The sequence below is a fragment of the Phodopus roborovskii genome, unplaced genomic scaffold (genome assembly GCF_943737965.1).
Source record: "Phodopus roborovskii unplaced genomic scaffold, PHOROB, whole genome shotgun sequence".
Taxonomy (NCBI): domain Eukaryota; kingdom Metazoa; phylum Chordata; class Mammalia; order Rodentia; family Cricetidae; genus Phodopus; species Phodopus roborovskii.
In genome coordinates, this window is record NW_026126409.1 from 398,878 (window position 1) to 424,484 (window position 25,607).

General features: G+C 40.8%; 1 protein-coding gene across 1 annotated transcript; it reads right to left on the bottom strand.

The window, feature by feature from the left end:
- Positions 1–1,604: 1,604 nt before the first annotated feature.
- Atp6v1b2 (ATPase H+ transporting V1 subunit B2) lies at positions 1,605–25,223 on the bottom strand. The gene is made up of 14 exons (XM_051181914.1): positions 24,965–25,223; positions 18,747–18,802; positions 14,070–14,168; positions 13,566–13,659; positions 13,355–13,432; positions 12,998–13,137; positions 12,627–12,728; positions 12,192–12,289; positions 11,509–11,632; positions 9,112–9,262; positions 7,151–7,233; positions 6,393–6,497; positions 4,738–4,867; positions 1,605–2,853 (listed from the first exon to the last, which is right to left on the bottom strand). The coding sequence occupies exons 1-14, from the start codon at positions 25,185–25,187 to the stop codon at positions 2,714–2,716; spliced, it is 1,623 nt and encodes a 540-aa protein (XP_051037871.1). The 5' UTR covers positions 25,188–25,223; the 3' UTR covers positions 1,605–2,713.
- Between the last annotated feature and the right edge of the window lie 384 nt (positions 25,224–25,607).

The window sequence follows — 25,607 nt, forward strand, 5'->3', positions numbered from 1 at the left end:
ACACAGAACTATGGGAAATACAACTGATTAAGTTTAAAGGATATTCCCTGTGTGACAATGAGTGTCAACCCCACCTTTTTTTTTTTTTTTTTTTGATATGGAACAATGCCATTTCTACTTAAAACCCAACCGATTTATAAAATGCTCTGGTCATCTGGAGGTGAAATCCTTTAGGAGAAAAGTAGCGTGACATGTATATTACTTATTGTGACTGAACCCAGGGTCATGCATGTTCCAACCCAGACTGGCAGCCCTCAGACTCCTACAGACCAGCCAGCCCCAGTCTTGAGTCTACCCAGACTAAGGGTAACCGGGTAGATGTTTGCATCTCCAAAACAGGAGGTATGTTTGACTGATCAGGTGGACTGGACAATTCCTAGTAGTGCAAACAAATGCTGGCAAGGAGACAGATCTGTGGTGACTGGAAGAGATTTCTCATTGTTCCCAAACACGAGTCATGAGGGTAACTGCTGCCTTGGAAGAGGGGCATCACTGGCTCCCTGAGCATGTGGCAGGTGCTCAACCCTGAATGGAAAAATGGTTTGGTATAAAGTCACTTTGGCTACGGAATATCACTTTTGTTTTGTTTTAAAATGCCAGCAAACAAAAGTTTCCTTCTACTTATGTTCTTACACACACACACACACACACACACACACACACACACACACACACACACTTACTTCCCACTAAGAAGTGCCTTTGTTGTTCTTTTCCTGTTTTTCTGGACAATACAGCCCAGTACATTAGCCTTGAATTTATGTACTTGAGGATGATGTTGGACATCTGATTCTCCTGCCTGCCAGGACTTCAGGCTTGCTTCACCAGACCTACCTACTATACTGTTCTTGGTGTCTTCTTACTGAACCCCATTTTACCAGACTGAGCCCACCTGCCCTCACTCCAGCCTCAGAAGACTTCAGAGGCAGACTGCTCAAAGACTTCAAACATTCATGGCTCACACAGGAAAGCAGCACCTTGGTGAGGTACTGATGACATTAATCTGTAAAAAGGTCTTTCACCTACACAAAATATCCACGAAGCAGCAGTCAGCTGTTTGAAGATATCTGCCATTTAAATTTTTCTTTATTAGAAGGCTCCCTTAGTAAACGTTTTCACCAAGAAAAAAAAATTAACAAACTAGCAAGAGTGCTACTTAACCAACAGCCCTGACTGCTTTTCTTTTTTTGAAAGATTTATTTACTCATGTATTTTGTGTATGAGTGTTCTGTCGTCTTCAAGCACACCAGAAGAGGGCACCAGATCCATTACAGCTGGGAACTGAACTCAGGAACTCTGCAAGAACAGTCTGTGCTCTAAACTGCTGAATGATCTCTCCAGCTCCAGCCCCGGCCCAAGTCTATCTGTCTTAATCAAGGTTTGTTAATAAATGCAACCTGAGTGCTGCTGTGGACCAGACTCTATAGCTGTACACATAGATGCCTTCAGAATTCAAGGCCTCAGGAATATGAAGTACACTCACATTTCTTTCACCCCAACACAGGCCACATTCATTATGAAGGTCACACCCATGAGGACTCAAGTTACCCACTTGCTTGCTGATGTTCCCCTTCTGATGAGAAGACAGAGTCATTACAGGGAACTTCCATTTAATTTAACATTTATTTTCAGTTATAACGAGATGTCACATTTTCTACATTAAAATATAATCATGCTGACCACCTCCCATCCCCTCAGAGAAAACAGCTGGAAGATGGAATGCACAGAGTGGGGGAGTTACTGCTGCACCTGAGAACACACAGCGGACAAGGCAGAGGCATACAGAATACAGCTAAGGGTTCACGCCTGGAAGGAGCAGGAATGAAAGAAACATTACTACATATGCCACAAGATCACCTGAAAAAGGCAGAGCTGGGTCAGAAAGTTCGAGGATTGAACAGAGTTTAAAACAACAAACCAGGGCAAGTCATCACCATCTTCAGGATGAGGCGGCAACGGAGAAATCTAAACCACCATAACACATCAGGATGAGGATGTGGTGGAGGGTTTTTCTTCACTGTACCCAAGCCTTTTCTAATTTTCTTGACTGCAGCCCAGTGGGAGTCACCAGCACAAGACACATCACCACTGCCAGGAGAATGTCAACTGTGCAATGTTGCATGATTCTGGGGGAGCCTCAAAGAGAACGATGCCACACAGGAATTCCCAACTCATAGCACTGGCAGAAAGCACAAGCAGACAGTAAAACTCATCAGCATAGAGCAGAGGACAGACCCACAGACACACCAGCACTCCAGAGGGAAGGCTCAGCCACGAGCCTCATGGTTTTTTCTGAAGGGAGAGAATTCTTCCAGTCTCCATCTTGCCCCTAATTTGAGACTGAAGCTTTTTAACTTCAAAACAGTGATACTCTTCAGGGAGTTGAGAGGTAGGGTTTGGGAGACCCAAACAAGACATTATTAGCAACTAGCTCTCCACTATGTACAAATACATACATCAGAAAACACACTTCACTCCAGCCCTCAGCTACTTTAAAGAAAGCACTGAAGGTGAGGTTTTCTGAGCAGGGATCTTTTAACCTGTTAGCAGTTTAAATGTTGCAACACTGGCACAATAGTTACCTAGCCTTTGTTTTTTAATTACAGGGTAACAGGTAAACCCCCGCACACAGGTAGGAATGGAGGAGTGCAAAAGGAATCAGGAAATAGAACCAGTACTTCACAAGAGGGTCACGCCACACAAGCAGCAGTAGCTAGTGCTTTGCAGAGTCTCGAGGGTAAAATTCGCTCAGGGTGCTCTGAGGGATTCTCTTCAGCATTTCTTTGGGGAAGATTCGAAGCAACTGCCAGCCAATGTCCAAAGTCTCATAGACAGTGCGGTTTTCATAGGGACCTAAAACATTGATATTGAGTTAATGGCAAAGCATTTCCAAATGACAAGTGTTTCTCAGTATTCTGTCTATGGACTAGCAATCAGGGCAGGTGTAAAGTACACGAAAGAAAACATGGGTTAGGACTTGAGACTGGATGTAGAAATGAGTGCACAAAGTACCACAGAGATCAGAGGTGAGGAGAGGCCCAGGGGAAGAGTGCATATTGGTGTGAGAGGTTGAGGTAGACAGAGACAGACAAGTAAGATCCTTAAACAATGCAATTACACCTAACATTCTGTCCAAGGTCAGCAAAAGCAGACTAGGACATAGGAGAAACAGCAAGGCTTGCAGGAATCTACAGAGATGCTGAGAAAGCCTCAAGTGCCACAAAACAAAATATATTATAGGTCAGAGGTTTTCAAAACTTTATTTTGAAACAGGCTGTCATTGAGTGGACCAGGCTAGCCTCAAACTCTACCTCTTAAGTGCTGAAATTATAAGCCAACCAAATTATTATATTTAAAATAGAATTAAATAGTCCTCCTCTAAAAATCTTCAACCACAAGTTTAAGAGTGGTTGAAGTATGCACTCTCTTCTCTAGAAAACTTTACCAGTTTTTTAGGTTCTACATTTTAAAAAAGAAATGAAAACTAAATTCCAACAAGACCAATAGTATATCTTAGTGGTTAAGCACTTGCCTAGCATGTATTGGTTCCACTCATAACCCTAAACAATTAAGTCATTGTGTTTGGTGATTTCAATATAAATAATAAATGTATGATGCAAGTAAAAGAGTGTACAAGCCCTCAGTGTGTCACTTGAGGTGTTACTTAAAAGTATCACAACTAGCACTGAAGTAAAGGATGGAGTATTTCTAGCATGTAAGGAGACCTGCTAGCAGCTTTTTAGAAGATAGACAACCAGTAAAATTATGAATAGTTTCCCTGAGTTGTGAGAGGTGGAAGGCTGGCACCAATGGCCAAGGATGATGGGACAAAGCTGTGGATGAGTGCCTTAAACCTCAGACCTGGTTATAGACTTGCAGCTTCACTGTCACCCAGGAACCTCCACAATCTCCAGCCCCATCCATATCTATTGACTCTGATACAGTCCTTGTAAGAAGCTTGGTTGGTGCAAAAGCAAATCAAAGTCTGAGAACTACCGAACAAAGTAATATAGTGAGAGTACAAAAATAATAGAGTAAGATGCAAATTACAAATAAATAAGTAGTATCTGATCACTAAAGAACAAGGAAGGCTATGAATGCTGCCTAGTTGACTGGACTAGTGAGCTGTCACACAAAAAAGAAATGCATGGTCTTAGTTCACTGCACATGTGCATGAGTGTCTCAAAAATAAAGACAAAATTAGAACAAAACAACAAAACAACCCAGCAACTGAGACAGGTTAGCTGGGAAAATGACCCCACCAGACACTGACAGCAGACAGACCAGACAGAGTATTGGCAGGAAGGAAGGTGGTCAGCTGAGGAAAAGTCTCATTCTGGCTACTGAGTCCTTAAGGATAGTAACATACAAAAAGGAATACTTATAGTAGGTAGAGGTATGGGAGCTTGAGAGAAGGCAAAGATCATATACAGCAAATTAGAGCCCAAAGGGTAGTGAGAGTCAATGCTTAGGAAGAAAACAAACCTCAAAAAACAAACAAACAAACAAACAACAACAACAACAACAAAACCCCCAAAAATGGTGGTTGGGTTTTGTGAACTCTAATTAGATTCTGAATCTAAGGATGCTCAGAAGACAGAAGGAAGGAAGCCAGTGGTTAAGACTTGGAGGAGTGTCTTATTAGAGGAGAAAATGCAGAGACCAACATGAGTCCTCAGATTTGCAAGGAGAGCTTAGTAACTGAGAGATTTTTGTGTGTAAAGGGAATCATCTTACCCTGAGTAATGAAGTTCTTCTCAAATTTCTGCAGAAATTCCAAGTAAAGAAGGTCATCTGAGGTCAGGGCTTCTTCTCCCACCACAGCTTTCATGGCTTGCACATCCTTGCCGATAGCATAGCATGCATACTGAAGAGGACAGAGGCATGTGTCAACAGCACAGGACACGGAAATGTCCTGCTGTAGCCCTTTTCACCAAGCTCACCTCTCAGAGAGCTAGCTCCCAGGAAAGACTTACAGTCACCTCCAGAAAGAGGCCTTTAGCCATGCAATGCATAGATATTACCCACATGACAAAAAGATACTTCCCCAGTGTGCCCATGAATTCACAGTGGATACAGAGCAAAATACAGAAGAACCAAAGAGAAATGTCTGCAGGTCTCACTCAAAGCCTGTGACTTCACAGGACTGCCATTTCCATTGCAGGGTCAGATGTTTTTCTTTATGTTTGATGTACAATCTATAGACATGAAGGAGTTCATAGAATATATGCAACTGTAAGCTTCAGGGTTCTGCTGGTTGTTTAATATGTTAAGTAACAGATGTGATGGTATCCATGTAGAAATGGGATATGATTAGTATGTGAAAGAACATATTGCCTTTTTGTTATTTCCATATTTAAAATCTCTATCACATTTATTTAGTGTGTATTTATTTACACACAGTAAATAAGTATTTTGTAATTGTGGACATGCATGTGCCATGGTATATGTGTGAGAGTCAGAGGGCAATTTGCAGGAGCTGGTTCTCCTTCTACCACGTGGGTCCCTGGGATTGAATTCTAAGATTTGTTGGCAAGTGTCTTTACCCACTGAGCCCTGTTGACACTTTTAAAAATTTAAAAACTGTGGACTGGAAAAATGGCCCAGTAGTTAAGAACACTGGCTGTTCTTCTAGAGGAGCCAGGATCGATTTCCAGTACCTACAAAGCACCTAAAAAGGGACAGAATATCCAATAAAATAAATTTTAAATCCATAGAGTATTAGAAGTGAGTTATAAGCTTAGTAATTTTCTTGTTGCTATTACTGTTCTCTAATACGGTATCACTATGAAGTCAATGTTGACTTCCAATCTGCAATTCTTTTGCCTTAATCATTTTTTTTTTTTTTTTTTTTTTTTGCTTGTTTTGGTTTTTTCGAGACAGGGTTTCTCTGTGTAGCTTTGGAGTCTGTCCTGAAACTTGCTCTGTAGATCTGCCTGCCTCTGCCTCCAGAGTGCTGGGATTAAAGGCACGCACCACCGACGCCTGGCTTTGCCTTAATCTTTTGAACAGTGGGATTATAGGTATGACACCACAAGCTGCCCAAACCTGTTAGGTTTTATTTTTCAAAGATTTTATTTTATATGCATGAATGATTTGCAAGCATGTATTTCTGGGAATCACATACATGCTTGGTACCCTCAGAGGTCAAGTGAACAAGAACAACAAATGCTTTCATCAGAGTCCTCTCTCCAGGCCCCAAGCTTGTTAGCATCAGTTATTCTTACAAAAAAGGCTGCTTTGTTCTAAAGAGCTATTATTCCTTGTCCAACCGACACTGACATTCCACTTGGATGGGAATAAGAAACAAGAACTAGAAGAGCTATGAGTGGGACAGCAGAGCACAAAGACAAAGGCAGTCTCTCAGCACTCATCTTCAGAGAAGCACATACCAGCTGGTTAGAGACATCAGCATGGTCCTTTCTGGTCATTCCTTCACCAATAGCCGACTTCATCAACCGAGAAAGTGAGGGCAGCACATTAATAGGTGGGTAAATCTTGGGTAAAAAAAGAAAAAAAAAAAATCCATGTAAAATTAAAGTCTTATTGTACAGAGCATCTAAACGTCACCAGTATCCCTCATTTCACGTAAATCTGCACACGTTTTTTTCCTAGATGAGGTCTAGAATCTTCTAGGGAAGAAATAGTAGTGAGAAACACTTGGGGAACAGTATTTCTTTCGAGAAACAGATCCAAGAAAGAGAAATATAAAGAGAGCACAACATTGTTTTGAAAATCTATAGTTTCAACTGTGGTATACTACCATAGTGTCCATCTAAACAATCTGGGCATGGACTCAAAATTTCATAAGCAAAACAAAAGATTATAATAATTTCCCCTAAAGTTGATTTTGGAACTCTGTTACAAAGCCAGAAAAAAATCCTGCTTTTCTATTAATAAAATTGGCAGTTTATACCATATACCACCTTTAACATGGAATACCCCCTCCCCCCCCCCAAAAAAGTTCCTTGAGACAATGGATCCCATTTAAAGACACAATAAATGAAAACAATAACTCTTAATTCTGGCATTCTGCCTATTTCAAGATTTTAGCTTACAGAAATACTTTAGCTGATACTGTACAATAAAAATTGTCCCAAAGAGGAAATCAAGTCAGTAGAGAGTGATGAGTGGCATTGAGTGTCAGTACCTGTCTGTTGTGTAGCTGTCTGTCCACATAGATCTGCCCCTCAGTAATATACCCAGTCAAGTCAGGGATGGGATGAGTTATATCTGCCAGAGAAAGACATAAGGTATCAAGCACATGGCTATCTCATAAGAAGCCAATCTGTATCACCTACACAGCTCTGCCCGTAAGAGCAACAGAGACTGCATTCTGCAATGATGTTATTTGTTCTGTCTAGTATTGTCAACTGAATACAACCTGGGAAGACACTCTTGGTTAGGTTGGTTTGAGCATTTCTGTGGGGGATCATCTTAATTAAGTTAACTAATGTGAAAATATACCCCTCCATGTATGGAAACATTCCCTAGGCAGGATGTCCCATTCATGGCTTTGCTCTTAACCATGGACAAGAGTTGTTTGAAGCTCCTGCCTTGACTTTTTTACAATGATGGACTATAACCTGAAACATACCCTTTTCCTTTAGGGTGTTTTGTTGTTTTGAGACATTTCTCTGTGTAGCCCAGGCTGGCCTCAATTTCACAGAGATGCTTTGACCTGTGCCTCCCGAGTGCTGAGATTAAAGGCCTGTGCCACCACTGCCAAGCTTATCAGGATGTTTTATCGCAGGAACGGATATGGGAGCAGGATGGAAAGGTATTTGCCAGGCATGGCTGCTGAGAACTTGAATGTGGATGATGAAACTGAAGGGCTTAATTTCAAATTTCATTTTAATCAAATTTAAATCCAGGGCAATGTGCCTAGCAGTGACCACATTAAATGACAATTTCATCTGCTCGGTCACAGGAGTTCCAACGTGTGTTGTACACTATGCAATAAACACTTGCTCCTAGTACTTTCTTCTTAAAACATACAAGTCCCATCGTAACTCTATGCACAAAACTCTATGCAAATGTAGGACACACAGACATGTCAGTGGAGTTCAGGCAGCACCCAGCGACCATGACAAGTGGTAAGCCTCTAACTGGTTGAGGGAAGTCAGCCCCTTTGCATCTGCTTCTCTGGAACAGGTCGTGTTTATGTCCCAAGCAATGCAGAACTGCTGCTTGCTGTGGATTATGGACCCAAACTATGAGCTGTAGAACTCCCACTTCCTAATAAATCAGTCTACTTTCTGTGCTCAACACCGCAATGAGGACCAAACCAGGGATGCTTTCAAAGTACAACAGTGCTCACCAGTGAGTTATATTCCAAAATATCTTACAAAGGTGTCTTTAAAAATGAAATATGGACAACAGGGCATGATGGCAGAGGAGTTCTCAAGGGCCCCACTGTGAGCACGCAGTCTTGTTGTACCGTGTTCTTGCATAGGCCCAGGAAAGAGAGCTGCTTCTTACCCAAAATGGGGTCAATCAAACATCTCAGAAATCTGTGGCCTTTACATCTATGCTCTTCACCACACATTAAACTATTTAAATGACTGGCTCATAAGGAAACCCAAGCAGGTTACACTAGAGAAAAATTCTTCATTAAGTGCTCTGAAAACAGCAGACATTTGAATTAACAGATCATACATGTAAATCTGAAATTCAAATCACAAAGAAAATTGCTTTTCTTATAGAAAGTAATAAGGATAATTAGGAATAACCACCAAATGAAAATGTTGTTGAGGTATAAGTTAAGGTAAACCTCAGAGGTCAAGCTCTCAGAAGAATTTCAACTCTAAAAGGCAGACAGTTGCCTTCTACAGAGTCAATGCCCTAGGGCTACGGAGCTTGTTCATGGATAAAGACCATTGTCTTCAAGCCCTATTACTTGAGTTCCCTAGGACTTATATAGAAGGAGAGAACTAACTATGGCCAAATTGTCCTCTGACCTCCACTGGCACACCGTGGAAAGAACCTCTCTGCCTCCACATACACACAAATATTAACACACACACACACACACACACACACGTTCTCTCTCACACAAATCAAAAGACCTTACAGTGATTAAGTCTGGTACAATCAAATATGCAAACTTACCATCATTGGGCATGGTGAGAATAGGGATTTGGGTAATAGAGCCATTTCTTCCTTCCACTCGACCAGCACGTTCATAGATCGTGGCTAAATCGGTATACATGTAGCCTGGGAAACCTCGCCGACCAGGAACCTCTTCCCTGGCTGCCGAGACCTGATAGCAAATCAAGCACATCAGCGTAAGAAAAAAGTCTGCCTAGAATGTCTGCTTGACAACAAGTGTGGACCCTGTATGGTCTGAGCCAGGCCCTGTGCATGCACCTTATGGTTCTCTAGCTTGGTGTTCTTATGGGACTCCCAACAATGGGGTGTCTCTCATTTGCTCTTGGGACCATTTTGGTGGCCCTCATTCATGCCCCGTCTTACTGTATCTTGTTAGGCCATGTTTGGTGTTTGGTGGATATCCCTGGGAGGATTGATTGCTTTTTCTTTCTTTTTTTTTTGGGGGGGGGGGGAAACAGAAAAAAAGTTGATTCAGGGAAGGGGGAGGTAAAGGGAGGGACTGGGAGTAGTAGAGGTAAGGAAAACTCCACTCAGGATGAGAGAAGAATAAAAGTTAGAATGTCTGCTTGAATATTCCCTAAGTACTTAAATTAGTGGTTATAAATAAAAAAATGTTGAAAATTAAAATGGATCAGAAATTCAGTTGGGTCTGGGAGGGTGATGCTATTCATGGTCATTTCTTCTATTTTCAGTTTGCTAATGACTATACTTTTCTCAATTCTGAATAGATGATAACCTTTGGAGTTCAGGAACAAAAAGCATTTCTGCTCTTTTTATAAGCTTTCACTTATATGTTTAAAATGACAGTAATAAATATGTGCATAAATAAATTCTGTGAAAGAAATTTAGTTAGGTGTGGTGGTATACACGTGTAATTCCAGCACTGGGGAGGTTAAGGAAGGAGGTCTATAAGTTCAAAGACAGCCTGGACTACACTGAGACCCCGTCTCAAAAACAAAAACACCAAGAAAATAAAACAATTACATTTTTCTGCTAAGAGTTTATTGCAACAATGTACTAGAAAAAAACCTCTAGCTATAATCTTAGTTCTAAAGCCAAAAATTTCAATTCATTGACTATGTCATGTTGTACATGAGGAACACATAACAAGAACAAATCACTTGTTGCATGATTCACACATTAGTTAGTCAAATCTTCACCCCAAATTTACAGCCAGAATTGAGGCACAGATAAGTTTCTCAAGAAGAAAGACCGAGCCCAGGTTAATGGCGTATGTCTAGAATCCCAACACTTTGGAAGAGTCAGGAAGATCAGAAATTCAAAGTTTTCAAGGCCAGACTGGGCTATATATGACCTTGATCACATAGCCAGGACAAAGTAGTAATAATTAAAGGTCTTCCTTAGGGACATATATTTGGGCATTACTCCACCATCACAAGAACCTTATTATTACTAATGTCAATGATCTACAGACCAGCAACCATGAATGATCAAGGACACTGCCTTTGATGCTACTGAATCTAATGTGAAGTAAATCTAGGTTTTTAAATTATTTATCATAAAAAAATTATATATATATATGTATCTTTCCTCATAGCTCATTTTTGTTGTCCTTAACAAAAGTACTGATCTGTTTCAATGAAGGAAGACTCTAGTCCTTCACAGAATCAACATGGACACCGTGACAGTGTAGTGATAATCTTGAGGATTAAAATCTAGGGTGTTAGAGAGAGCAGGTTTCCTTAGAAGTCTTTTCATGTAGTCAAAGAGTAATTTATTAAAAATACAAGGAACTTGTCTTAAAATACCCTAAAATTTCTGTGTCATGAAAATGTTGTAATTGTTACTAAACAAACCTTTGGTTTTCTAAAGAAGTTCCAAAGACAGTGTTGCCAGACCATTTATAAAAAATATTATAATCATTAAAAACAGAGACCTGAGGGGCTGGAGAGATGGCTCAGCAAGTTAAGAGCATTTGCTTAGGTCCTGAGTTCAGTTCCCAGCACCCACAATGGGAAGCTCACACCATCTATAACTCCACATCCAGGGGATCTGATGCCCACTTCTGGCCTCCATGAACAAACACAGACACATGCAAACAGACACATAAAAATTTCAAAAAATTAGGGATCAGAAAGGGTTAACACGCACAAAATGTGGACAGGAATTTCTGGGAGCATAATACCATCCATCACAAGCTTGGGTTACTTTCTGACAATATGGTAAACAGGCTATTAATTTTAATCTTATCCTCTAATATTTTCAAGTTGAAGGAAAGGAAAAATATTGTACTGTCTTTTCTGATGTAGATAATTTACAATCAGTCAGCAACAAGATCAGAAAACATGATTAAAGAAAAACAGAAACTTACAAATTGACCCATTTTGTTTGAGGGAGGGAGGGGGGGAGGGAAGGAGGGAAGGAAGGGTTACCTACCTCTCTAAGTGCTTCTGCATAAGAACTCATATCTGTCAGAATGACCAGGACATGCTTCTCACACTGGTAAGCCAGAAATTCAGCTGTGGTCAGAGCCAGGCGGGGAGTGATGATTCTCTCAATGCTGAAAGGGAACAAGTCCCAGGTCACTCAAAAGCCAGAACCAAAACAATTCTGGCACAACAGCAATTTTCCCTCTGACAGTCTTAATACATGCAGAAGAGAAAACCAATTATTACTTTGAAGATGCCTCTGTAGGCAATTACTCTGTGTACTTATGGAACAGTAAATACCACAAGATTAAATTATTTTACAAATACTTGTCATTTCTCAGAGTGATTGTTTCTTAATTCTGAGAAGGGGTGGTGAGAAAAGGGGCAGGAAGGAAATAGGTGACATAGTTCCCAGGTAAGAAGAAAAGGTTATTTACTGATTATGTATTATATCCTAGTAACTCTTAGGTATGTTGTCATTTAACATGTACAACAATCTGGTCAGTATTACTGGTCACTTTAGGACTGTCAGTGTCTACGTTCACACCATCATTTGGAAAGTGAAACAAGCAGACTGGAATTTAAATACAGGGTTACATCAGTCAAGAGGCTTTCACTGGAACATTTATCTCCTTAACTCCTTCGATCCCCAGTTTTCTCAAACAGAAAGAAGCGACCATATTTACTTACGTCGGGTCATTAGCCAAGTTCAAAAAGAGGCAGACATTGTCCATTGAGCCATTTTCTTCAAAGTCAGATTTGAAGAACCGGGCTGTTTCCATGTTTACCTAAATATTAATGACTTCATCAGTGCTGGGAGAAAGAAAATTCTCAACACCTATTTCTGATGAAGGCCAAGCTAAGAAACCAATTCGTTCCATCTTTTAAAAATTCAAACATCCATTTTTAAAACTATTTTAAAATGTAAATTGGAATAAAGCACTTTGGGTACACAGAGTATTACTAGGTTTCAGCCACATGCTAAATTTGATTCCTTGGTTTTGCTAAAATGCCAAGATGCACTGTCTCTACCTAGGAACAAAGTTGACGATGTGTATGTAGTTTATAACCTCTTTCTAACAACAGTTAATTTTATATTATTCCCAGCAAGAATACCATACTTACTCCCATAGCAGCAAACACAATGGCAAAATTTTCTTCACTGTAGTCCACTACATCTTTGGATTTCTTTACCAAACCAGCCTGGCGACAGATCTGAGCTGCAATCTATTGAGGATGAAAAGAAACTAGCTATAAACTAAAGTCATATTCTGACAGCAAAGTAACTTATCCTTAACACTTGAATACTTTAAAATACTAAACCTAATCAACAAAATTCTCTGTTATTTTTATAAAGATACGGAAGTATAAGTGAGAGGGCAGATGCATAAGCCTGAATTGGGTGACTAGACAATATTGAATACATGCCAATCAGCTAATATACCGAGAGATTCTCCCCACGACACGCTATGCACAGCAAGTACTCTAACTCTCACCTCATTGTGTGGCAATCCAGCAGCAGAAAAGATGGGAATTTTCTGTCCCCTAGCAATACTGTTCATGCCATCAATGGCGGAAATGCCTGTCTGAATCATCTCCTCTGGGTAGATACGACACTGAGGGTTGATTGGCTGACCTGATGTATTCCAAAAAGGGAAGACATTAGAATGACTGTATATTATTCATTGATAGAAGTAGCAACAAAATTAAAAGACCAGAAATATACAATGAATTTCTCTGTACTTCAAATTATTTACTTTATATGATAGCATAACAGCTATTCTCTCTGTCACAAGGCTCCCAATAGTCAGAAATTATTTTCCCCAACACTGAAATCCATCTACTGCACCTACCCATGATGTCAAGGAAGTCTTCAGCCAGCACCACAGGACCTCGGTCAATGGGTTTTCCTGATCCATTGAATACCCGACCTATACAACAGCAACAAGAAAAAACAACTTAGACCCAGACTTCTAAATCCATATTTTATTTTTCTAGATAGTATATAAATGTCTTTAAAAGGAAACATATCTGTGTGCACAATGAGGAGTAATGGCCACTTACCAAGCATATCCTCTGACACTGGTGTTCGAAGAATATCCCCAGTAAACTCACAGGATGTTTTCTTGGCGTCTATACCTGATGTCCCTTCAAATACCTACCAAGAAAAAGAATCAATCAGGAGGGTAATAGAAACTGGTCAGGAACACTTAATAGACTAAGGGTCATGCTGCAGGGCCAAATACCACAAGCAAGCTGAGGTTGTCAGTTATGCATAACATTGATGGTTGAAAGAAAGAACAAAGAAATTTTAAGAACTTTTGATCATCTGGTCACTTTTAGGAATTTTACCTACCCCTGCTCTAGACTGTTTTTTAGGGAACATTTAAGAAACCTCTTTCCCTGTAATAAAATAACATTAAAACTAGGGACTGAAAGAAGAAAGTACAAAAGAGCTGTGTCGGGTACATTTTGATAGCATCCAGTGGCCTTTCGTCACTGTCCAGTCATGGAGCTCACTGTGAGGTTTTGATTAGGAAAGGGCTCTTGGTTTTGAGGGATGCTCACCTGAACCACTGCTTTGGAGCCACTGACTTCTAGAACTTGGCCACTTCTTTTTGTGCCATCGGGTAACGTCAAGTGGACAATCTCAGCATACCTGGGAAACTAAGCAGGAAAACAGTGAAGGATGATGAATCAGCATCGTAACACACTCTATCTCTACCTCTCCTTGTTGTCTGTGCATTTTCCCCACCTTCCAACAAATACACCAGGACTGGAATCTGGGTCCCTTTAATTTATATTTATATTTAATTTATATTCACTGCCATACAAAGTGGCAAACTAGTACAAGATACAGAGACGAGGATATTATCATGCAAAAACACAGCAATTATACTTCCTAATTTTCCTCTGTATGTATACTTAAAGATTTTGAGACTACAGAAAAATTACCAATAGCAATGTATATGCTACTCAAAGTGAAAATGACATTCATTTTCTGGGCTATGTGTACCGTAATCACCTAGGCCTCACATGAGAGGAAAAAGATTCCTCACATCCCTATCCAGCATATACTGTTCATTTTTGAGACAGGATATAATGTAACCCAAGCTGGCCCTGGGGGAAATATGTATGTATGTATGTATGTATGTATGTATGTATGTATGTATGTACGTACGTATGTGACCTCAAAAAAACTCCCAAAGCCTCCTGCCTAAACCTCCTTAGGGCTGGAATTACAAGTTCCTGAGCTTCCATATCTAGTTAAGATGCTGCTTTATATACTTAATTGGTAACATATTTGATGCATTATTGGGCAACTTGCTTTACTGTATTGACCCATGTGTAACATAATACATAGTCATGGTATTAGTCATAATCTACCAACAGGATGTATTGAGAGATGTGCTCTTCTATGTGCTTTGAGGTGGGGGTGTCGGGGGTGTATATGCTGAATCCCTTCCATCAAGTTACTGTATGTTAGGGATTATGACCTTTGGGTTTTGGAGATGTTAAAGTGTTAATAAATGAACATTTGAAAATGAATGTTTACACAGCTGACAGTTAAAAATCTATGAGCAGGCTGGGTGTGGTAGGTAGTACACACCTTTAATCCCAGCACTTGGAGGCAGAGGCAGGCCTGGTCTATAGTTATAGCCAACCAAGCAAGGTACACAATGAGATCATGTATCAAAAAGAAAAAAAATCATCTAACGACCATGTCATATTTAATTCAGCTGTTGACCTGATGAAACAGAGCTGTCCCATATTATATGATATAATAAATCCTCATTTTTGCACGTAACTCTTCTCAAAAGTTGTAGCATTTTCTGCCCAATCATTTTTCATAGGTACCAGATTAACTGACAGTCCCGCTATTAGTAAAAAAAAAAACCAAAACCCAAACAAAACAAAAAATAATCTCCTTCCCCCTCTGTTTTTGTCCATCTTTTATTTTCTTAATCATTTGAAGCTTTACAGAATGTAGACATTAATCTTCTTTTAAACAATGTCTTTTCATTTTTATGGCATTTTCTCATAAATGTGAGTTTTTACAGAATAAAAGTATTATTGTTATGCTTTTATCTTTTTAAAAATTATTTATTTTATTTCACGTGCATTGGTGTTTTGCCTGCATGTAGGCCTGTGTGAGGGTGCCAGGTCCCCTGGAACTGGAGTTACAGACAGCTGTGAGCTGCCATGTGGGTGCTGGTAATTGAACCCAGGTCCTCTGGAAGTGAAGTCAACTCTTAACAGCTGAGCTATCTCTCCAGCTCCAATTTTGAAAACCACTGACCTGAAAGTCATAAACAGGTTATCAGTATTGTTTGCCTAGCCTTCTAATAGGCTGATATTTCACTTAAGTCCATTTGTATTTAATTTCCTATTTACTTATTTTTCATTTTTATTTGGGAAATGAATGCTCCAACAACAATGACTAGCATAAAATGTTTCCCAGGGCCTCACAATGCCCAACTCACTATGTCAAAACTCATGTGTGCCAGAGGGCCCAGACAGGGGGAATTGTAAATTCCAGGCCACAATGGGCTACATAATGAGAGTATGTCTTGGGTGGAGGTAGGATACATCTTTAATCCCAGCATTCAGGATGCAGAGGCAGGCAGATCTCTGAGTTCAATGCCATCTTGGTCTACAGAGTAGGTTAAAGGACAGCCAGGGCTACACAGAGAAACCCCATTTCTGGGTGTGGGGGAGGAATCTGAGTCTGTTTCATAAAACACAAGACAACCAAAGGTCATCCATGTGCAAAGCTGTTTGGGTTTCACATCCCTGTTACATGGATGGGTTTACCCCTTCACCAATTCCTCACCCTATCTCTGAATGTACTAGCTGGTAACAAACAATTCTTTTACAAATTTGAGTCTATGCACCCAATCAAAGTTAAGTGGAATCACTCAAAGCAAAAGGAATTTCTAGTATTTGGAGTCTTGCAGACCAGTCCGAGAGCTGCATGGATTTCTCTATAAACAATTACATCTAGCACAGAGACTACAATGGTTTCTGTACACCGACTATTACTATCTCCAATAAGCAGTACTGATGACTTAAGCTTTTGTTTACTCCCACGGGGAACAATGAGTTTCTATTTTTTCCCTTCCTGTACATTCTCACTCTTTTCCCACTGCTTGCCAATGTCAAACACAAGGATGGACAGCAATAGTGAAGGGTTCTCATCTAACTCTACCTTTTGTTCAATTCTTGGCCAGAGCTCCTAAAACAGTTGTAATTCCTAGGTACTAGGAACAACCAAGAGGAAAGGAAGTCTTTATTATTCACAGCAAGTTCTTTCAATCTTACCCGTGGTGAGTTTTGAGAAACCTCTAGAGACCAGGGAGAACCAAACACCCAATTGCAGAACTAGATGTTTCAAACACCCTATCCTCTGATCTCTGAGGAGGGGAGAGAGACTGGAGATGGACTTAGCCGATACTGACCAACAATTCGATCATAATATTTACATAATGAATTCTCCATGAAAGACCTGACTGAAGAGTTAGGAGTTTTTTTGTTTGGAAAGAATGTAGCCACAGGCAGACATGTACTACCCTTAGCTTCCCTGGACAGAATCCCCTATTCTCAGGACTTCTTAGGGTGCAGATATTTACTCATCTGGGTATGCATTTATACTTCTTAGTATACCATTTAAAATAAGTGTATGTCTGTCTAACCCATAATATATGACTGAAGTGGATACAGGGAATGTATGTGGCCAGTCAGTGCAGTGTGTAAGAAATGAGTCAGATTTCATGTCTACTGAAAGACTGAACTCAATAAGCCAGGAAGAAATTTAAATTTTACTAATTTAAAAAAGAATGTTACCAGGGCAATGGTTCTCAACCTTCCTAATGCTGTGATCCTTTAACACAGTTCCACAAGGTGTGGTGATCCTCCCTCCCAAAATTATTTTGTTGGTACTTCATAACTATAATTTTCCTACTATTAGGAATTGCGGTGCAATTATCTTATATGTGATCCCTGTGAAAGTGTTGTTCGGCCTCCAAGAGTCACAACCCACAGGTTGAGAACCTGTGTAGTGGGGTCTCTGAAGTATGCCCACTGCCTGCCATCCTTGTGGTAGATAAAGGAGCCTGGAGCTAGGAGGATGGGGTGGGGCTTGAGACTTCCAGTCCAGCTAAGAAAACACGAGTATTAGTTCCAGGAAAGACCCTGCATCAGTGGCCTAGGCAGAGTGACAGAGGACACCCAATGCCTCCTTCTGGGCCAGAGGGAACCGTGCTAGGCTTATTCTCAAGATTACTTTGTAAGAATCCTTTCCATAAATGAAAATACTATTATAGTGACAAAGTTAAAAAGAATATGCACTTTACCCTTAAAAAATGTTTCTCAATTTATTTTCTGCTTCCAGAGGGTGACATGCTAAAATACACATGATCATCATTACCATCTGTCAAGAAAGTCATGCATGACTGAGTGCTTCTCCCAGGCCTACCCTTACAGCCAAAAACAGAAACTCTAGAGAGCACACTATTTAAATTACTTTCTCTGACACTTTTTCCTTTTCTTTTAAAAATATTTTGTCTGTAATATTTATTTTTTTCTGATACTCTTGGTTGTAAAAATCAGGTAGAGAGCATAGTACAGAGTAACCAATTAGAAACTAGATTCCACAACTCCTTTCCTAAAATTAAAGTAAGTTCACAACAGACATAGAAGAACAACATATTAACTAACAATTCTTACAATCAATCGAGGACAAACTATTCTGTTTAGGGTTTTAAGCCACTGCTGAGATAATCAGTTCTTGTATATCCCTTACTTGCATGTCCCTATTACTTGCTCTCAAAAACAAAGTAAACTTAGTTGTTCAAGAGTTTAACATTTAATACAGAGGAAAAATACTACTTTTAAAAAGCCTATAACACATCAGGTTTTGACAGAGACATAAGGTGCCACATCTCTGTATAATATCCTTCAGGTTATAAAACATACTCATTACTTCTATTTCCCCCCCCCCCCCCATAAATCTATATAAAGTAAGATCTCTCCTCCACTTTGAAGACAAGGGACTTGAAGCCATGAAATAAAATCCACACTAAACCTAGTACCACAACCCAGTCTCCTGACTTTCGGTCCTTCTTTCCTACAGAGAATACATACAGTCATACCCAAGAATGGTTTACAATCATTAACACAAATTTACAAAGTAGTGGAGAAATCTGAAGAACAGCAATAGTCAGACCATAATGGACATGCCATTACCTTCACGTGATCTAAGATTACTAGTGGGCCATTCACTCCCGAGACAGTCTTGTAGGCTGGAAAGAAAGAGTCGTGTTTAGTGAAGCAGCACAAGCTGACATGGCTCTTTGGTTTTAACAAAAACAACCCTCCCCTTCATCTACCTACTAGAACGCGCTTACTCAAAAAGCTATACAAGTTTTTAATGCATTTTAAAACATAGCCGCTCCTGTGCAACTTTTCAATATCCATCTTCAAGGACATTTGAATCTTACTCCAAGTAAGCCACTATTCTCAGAACCCAGGGTCCAAGCAAGCACGGAGCTTGCTTCCTTTAAAAAGTTCAGTTTTCATGTGGGGCAGGGGAATGGCAATGTGATGGCAGTCATGCAGAGGCCTCCTGGCAACAAACATCCTTACAGAGGAGGTGGCACTTAGCTAAGCAAACAAAAAGAGGGAAAAGGAATCCTAAACAACTTTAAAAAGTCGTGACAAAACTCAAAGGAAATCTGAGAAAAATGTGGGTAGAAGGCCTTTACTTTCCATTATGGAATATGAACATGAGTAATAGGAACTATGTGGAAAGACATGGTCAAGGAGGAAGCAGGCAATGGAAAACTATGAGGGTTCAATTGTGTCAAGTGTTCTTGTTGCTTTTTAAAGTGGGTCTCACTATGTAGCTCTGGCTGTCCTTGAACTCACATACATCTGTCTCTCATTTTCTTGAGTGCTGGAATTAAAGGTGTATACCATCTCACCCAGTAAGATAAGTACTCTTGTTTTGGAGACAGGGTCTCACTCTATAGCCCAGGGCTGGTCTTGAACTTGTAGCAACTGTCCTCCCTCAGCTTCTCAGGTGCTGGGAATTGTAGGCATGAGTGACCAACCAGCCAAGAAATATATTAACTTTTTTCCTTTCAACTTTTATTTTTATTTTATGTGTATACATGTTTTGCCTGCATGCATGCCTGTGCACCATGTGTATACAGTGCTTGTGAAGGTCAGATGGGAGTGCTGGATCTTTTGGAACTAAAGTTAAGGTCAGTGAGAGCAGCCATATGGTGCTGGGAATCTTCTGGAAGAGCAATCATTGAATCACTCTTCAGCACCACCCCACCCCCAAATACAGACATGCAAGCAGGGGTGGGAGGGAGATAGAGGAAACTGTTGAGATGGCTCAACAAGTAAAGGCACATGCCATCAAGACTGACAACCTGAGTTCACTCTCCAGAACTTACACGGAGGAGAGAGAACCGACTCCCAAAAGTTGTCTTCTGACTCCACACACATGCACTTGCCCAAACACTTACAAGCACACACACACACACACACACACACACACACACACACAATAAATAAATGAACATAAACAAATTTAGATGTATACATATGATAAAAAATATTTAAAAGTTAGCAAGGCACAGTGTCCCCTGTCTATAAATAGCAGGGCCAGGACAAGCTTTAGGCAAAAAGAGTCAACTATTACCACCAGGTTAAAGAGATCAGTATTACTCATAGCAAAGTATGCCCTAGAAAGAAACACCTAGTCTACTTTCATTTATTCTAATACATGTTTTAAAATATTTTATTTATATGTATTATGCATGGTTGTTTACATTTTATATAAACCATGGGCTTGCAGTTGCCTGCTAAAACCAGAGTACACCGGGTCCCCTAGAAGTAGAATTCGAGGTGGTTGAAAAGGGCTTGTTGTGAGTGCTGGGAATGGAACCCAAGTAGGAATGCACATAAATTCTGAGCTATGTCTCCAGCCCCTCACCCATTTTAGCAAGGAGTTATCTATTTTTGATGGCAAGGTTCATGATGACTAGACACAGAATACTTAGGAAATAGCAATTTTTAACAGAAAACTTCAAAAAATAAAAATCAAAATAACACATATACATACATACGTAAAGAAAATACACCATAAAGCCTGAAATAATTCATGTGAAACTATTAACTTATCAGGAATGTTTTACTTGTCTGATGTGAGATCTTCTAATCAGCTTGGACAAAGATTCCTGGAACAAATACCATCCTCTTAAGAATGAGGAAACCATTTACTAACCAGTCAGTCCACTCAAGGGGCTTCCAATCCCTCCTGCCCAAGGCCAGGAAGCAAGTGTCTTGGTGCAGACTCTGGGACAGAACAGTCAAGCTCACTCCATACTGAGACATTTAAACAGAATGCAAATATTTGCTTCAATGTATCTGAACTGTAATGGTTTCAATAGGGGTTCCCAAATGGAAACTGTCTTACTATCTTGGATAAGGGCATTAAGATTTTCTGCATTTTGGACCAATTTTAGGAAAATACTATTAGTGCTGTAACACAATCTAATACTGTTTTAAAAAAACATATGATTCCAACCTTTTAAAAAATTCTTTCTTGTTTTCATTTTAAAAACTCCAAATGCTGTTTTTCAAAGACTTTCTAGAACTGCTGTGTTGAAATGGAAAAGGAGCTACAATACTTTGGAAAGCCACTTTTAAAAAATACAAAGCCCAGATTTTTCCAAAACCTTTCCTAAGCCTTAAGGGACAGGGGAGGAGATAACTGGATTTATAAGAAACCCTCAGAACACTTCATTAAAATTCCTTAAAATTCTCTACTTAAAAAAGGACAGACAGTACTTTCTTTGAGTTTCTAGTATTGACAACAATGGCTCAGAATCTCATGGTTAAAATTAAACTCGTTACACACTGTGAAGTTTTACCAGTCACAAGCAAAACACATGACCAAGAAAAAGAAGCATTAGTCACTGCTTTTCCTGGAAACAGTGGAGATGACATCCACTATAGAAGACAAGGCTTAAAAGTCCTGAGTTCAATACCCAGAACAGCAAACGGGGGGTGGGGGGAGAATTAAAAAGGAATTCTAAATTTGCAACGATGAATATATGGCCTTTGAAAAGCCAGTAAGCAAACACTACAAACTGATTAATGAACAGCAACAGCTCTATTGTTGTGGCTCTAGAATAGAAAACTCATTTTCAGAGAGAAGCAGCTACCCATGCACCTGGACCTGAATGAAGCCTGCATCCAGCCAAGTGATCCAAACCCTAAAACTGAATTAGCAGCACATTTGGAAGCTTTTTTCTTTTTCTAAGAACTACAAACTGAGGCTGAGCATGGCAGCACATTCCAGTAATCTTAGCACTTAAACTGTGAGTTCAAGGCCATCCAGCCTAAGCTATGCTCTGAGCTCCTGCCTCAATGATTTATGTAGCTGCGATTCCAGCTATGGAAAGTGCAGGATGTCTGCAGTTTGGTGGGCCAGAGAGTTTGCCTGGTCTACTCTGTCACTGCTGCAAAGCTACCCTTCTCCAGCACTTACAGCTGACAGAATAGTAGTAGCCCTAAACTTAGTCTGGGGCAACTACTGGACCCACTGTGGTTACTGATAAACCAAGAAGATACAAGCTCTGCAAGCCATTACATTCAGCCTTCATCAGGATAACTATTCAAAGTATGGCATGCAAGTACATCACACAACAAAGCCAATGACAAAGTGTTCCCCTTATGGCAACAGCAGGCAGATGGTTATACTACACAGAAAACATTTATGGAAAAGTCGTGATTTACTGGGAAGCAGAGGCACAGTAACTGCATAGCAAGTTCCAGTCCTGCCAGGAGTACAGGGTAAAACGAACAGGCTGGGCATGGTGGTGAATGACTTTAAACCCAGCACTCAAGGAGGAAGAGGCAGGCATCTCTTTGAGTTCAAGGCCAGCATCTTACACAGTGAATTCCAGGACATCCAGGGCAACAAATTTAGTCCCTTTTCTCAAACAAACAAGTTACCCAACAACTAACTAATAAAAAACAAAACTCTGTGAACTACAAAGATTTTTAAAGAATACATTCTGTCAGATGATTGACTGGCTGGCTCTTACTCCTGCAGGGAAAGAGGTTTTTCAATACTACTAACATCCTTAAAGATTGTGACATATTTAAAGTAAAATCCATTGCATAATAAGCCCTAGCTCTTTAGGCACCACCTTAATAGCAAAACAAAAACTCAGAAAGCAATCCCTTCTATTGCACAAGAGCAGAGAACTAACCTAAGCAATGGACACCTGAAAGAGAAGTTCTAGAAGAAAAAGCAAGCAGAGTCCCTTACTTTTGCTGGAGCTCTGGTTTTTGACACAAGAAACTTAAGGCCAGCAACACATGAGTCAAGAAAAGTGGAGCCAACCAAGGGGAAACATTCTGCTCTAAAGCTCTGCTGATCTTGCTTATAGTTGAAAAGGAAGTCAACAGTGTCACAAAGTCAAGTGATGTGTTCAAGATTAGTTATTAGTTTCAAGCCCAAATACATTCCATTTCTCTTTAACAGCCCAGTAAACCTGAAGTTATTTAAAAACAAGATCTAATTTTCACAGGGCAACTGCCAATATTAATTACTCTATTCCTTCATTCAAAGAGGGTATACCAATTAACTATAACTATGTGCCATTTTAGGTGGTATCATGAAACTTTAATAATAAAAGTTGAGATGTTAATATTTTATCTGGAATCATTTAAAATTATAGAAAACGTGGCAAAAATAGTAAATGATGATATTTAAATTCAGTTTGTTTAAGTACAGTATTTCAACTGTTGGCAAACTGTATCCATATTAGAAATCTACCCACTAAACTACCAGGACAAGTTGAACTGCAAGTTACAGAATTTACAGACCACTTCCTATGTCAGACACTGAGTGTGGGGTTGCAAAGAGGGCAACTTAAGCACTTTCAGCAACAGCTTAGTCAGCAGGAACCTCCTCTGGACAAACTCAACCACTGGTCAAACACTTGTAGATGGCAGGGAAACACTATTCATATCCCTGAAAGGCTTTACCACATTAGCTGTGGAGTATTCTATGCTCTTTGAATTGACACTGAATGATTACATACAAACATACTATTGTACTTTTATAACATTCTTTCTAGAAGTCACACCAGTGTCTACAGGTTCTGCCCAGGACAAAGCATGCAAATCAAATTCATAAGACTAGAGTTATTCTCAGGTATAAATCTGTCAATTTTTTCAGTGTTTCCTTCTGCTCCTATAAGCCCCTACCAGACATTCTCTAATTCTAACAATTGTTCTTTAAAAAAAAAGAAAAAAAAAAAAAAGCCTAAAGGCGCATCTCAGCAATCCAATCTCCAATGTGTTTTCTTCCTCACACTGCAGTGCTATCTATCACATGACCCACTGTCAGCTCAGGACAGGATTAGTCAGGCTGGAGGGCGCCTTGCTAAAACCCTTTAACTGAAATTCTTTTTAACCAACGAGCCACCCACAGAGCAAGGCTGCCAATTAACCAGTGCAAATGCAAGCTTACTACCTGGAAAACAACAGACACCTTTTAAAGAAGTCTCTTTCCAAAGCTTTCACCCTGGTTCCAAGGGAGCTGTGAAGAGGTTTGATGTTACACAATTGAAATCTTCACGTATCTTTGGGAATGACTGACTTGTCCACTTAAACATGGCTTAATGTCTTTTATAATCACTACACTTAAGCCTAAGCACATAACACTAGATACGGAGGAAAGCTTTTCGGCTTTGCCAAGGAACCTTCCAGTCAACTGTATTTGGTTAACTGGTCAGTAAACGAGGAAACGACAGAAGACCAAACAAGGATTAAGAAACCTCGACTTTTGGTTCCTCCTTTGCCAATAATTAGATGTATGAAGCCTGGCATGGTCTCTCCTTTCCAGAACCTTAGGCGTCGCGCTTGACTAGGGTACTTTTCAGCTCCAAGGCTCTCAGATATCTAGGTGTCCTCCAATGAAGCGGCTCCTACAGAATAAGCCACATCTTCTAGCCGCGGGCCTGCTGCCCACGTCAGCGATGACACTACACCTCCTGCTAAGTCCACCTGCCCAGAGGTCCTCGGGGGCAGAAGGGGAAGGGAGTGAGCGTTCCCTCCACCCGAAGACATTTAAAAGAGGCCAGAAGCAGATGAAGATCCGAGTGACAATGAAGTGGCCCTCAGAGACAGACGAGTGCCTAACAATCTCCAGCGTAGGGAACTCGGAGAGGGTGGGGCAATCGCCAGGAGCCCCTAGCCCTTGGGAAGATTCCAGTGGGTGCTCTCTCCCTCGGCCCACTTAAGTCACGGAAATGCTCACGCAAAGCTGGAGAGGTGCGCGCGAAGTGCGCGACGGGGAAAGAAGCCCTATTCCCTCCCGCTTGCTGAACAGGTGAGCACAGGCTAGGCAGACACGCTCACTTTCCCGTACTCACTGAGACGAGGCTGGGAAAGGTAGTTCCGGCTCACTGCCAGCGCCTGCTCCCGAGCTCCGGCCATCGGCCCACTAGTGGGCAAGGGCAGCTCGGGCGCGGCCCCGTTCACGATTCCCCGCATCGCTCGCAACGCCATCTTGTCTCCTCCGTCCCGACTGGCCCCGCAGCGACGCGGCGCAGGCGCAGATAAAGCAGGGAGGCCCGTGCGGCCGCCTCCGCCCATGCGCGCTGCGAAGCTGCAGCAGAGGCCCCTCCCTCTCGGCGGCGCCCCGCCCCCAGCCTCGTGACTCGAGCTCTGCGGGGGTGGCGCAGGGTTCATGCGCGTGCTCGTAAGCGATGAGGGAGCTGACCAGAGTGCTGGGAAAACAGGGCCGGGACGGGAGCAGGAAAAGAAGCAAAGAGGGCCAGAAGGGCAAGGTGGATGCACACACACACACACGCAAGAAACACACACACACACGCAAGAAACACACACACACACGCAAGAAACACACACACGCAAGAAACACACACACACGCAAGAAACACACACACGCAAGAAACACACACACACACACGCAAGAAACACACACACGCAAGAAACACACACACACGCAAGAAACACACACAGACACACACCACACACACACACACAGACACACAG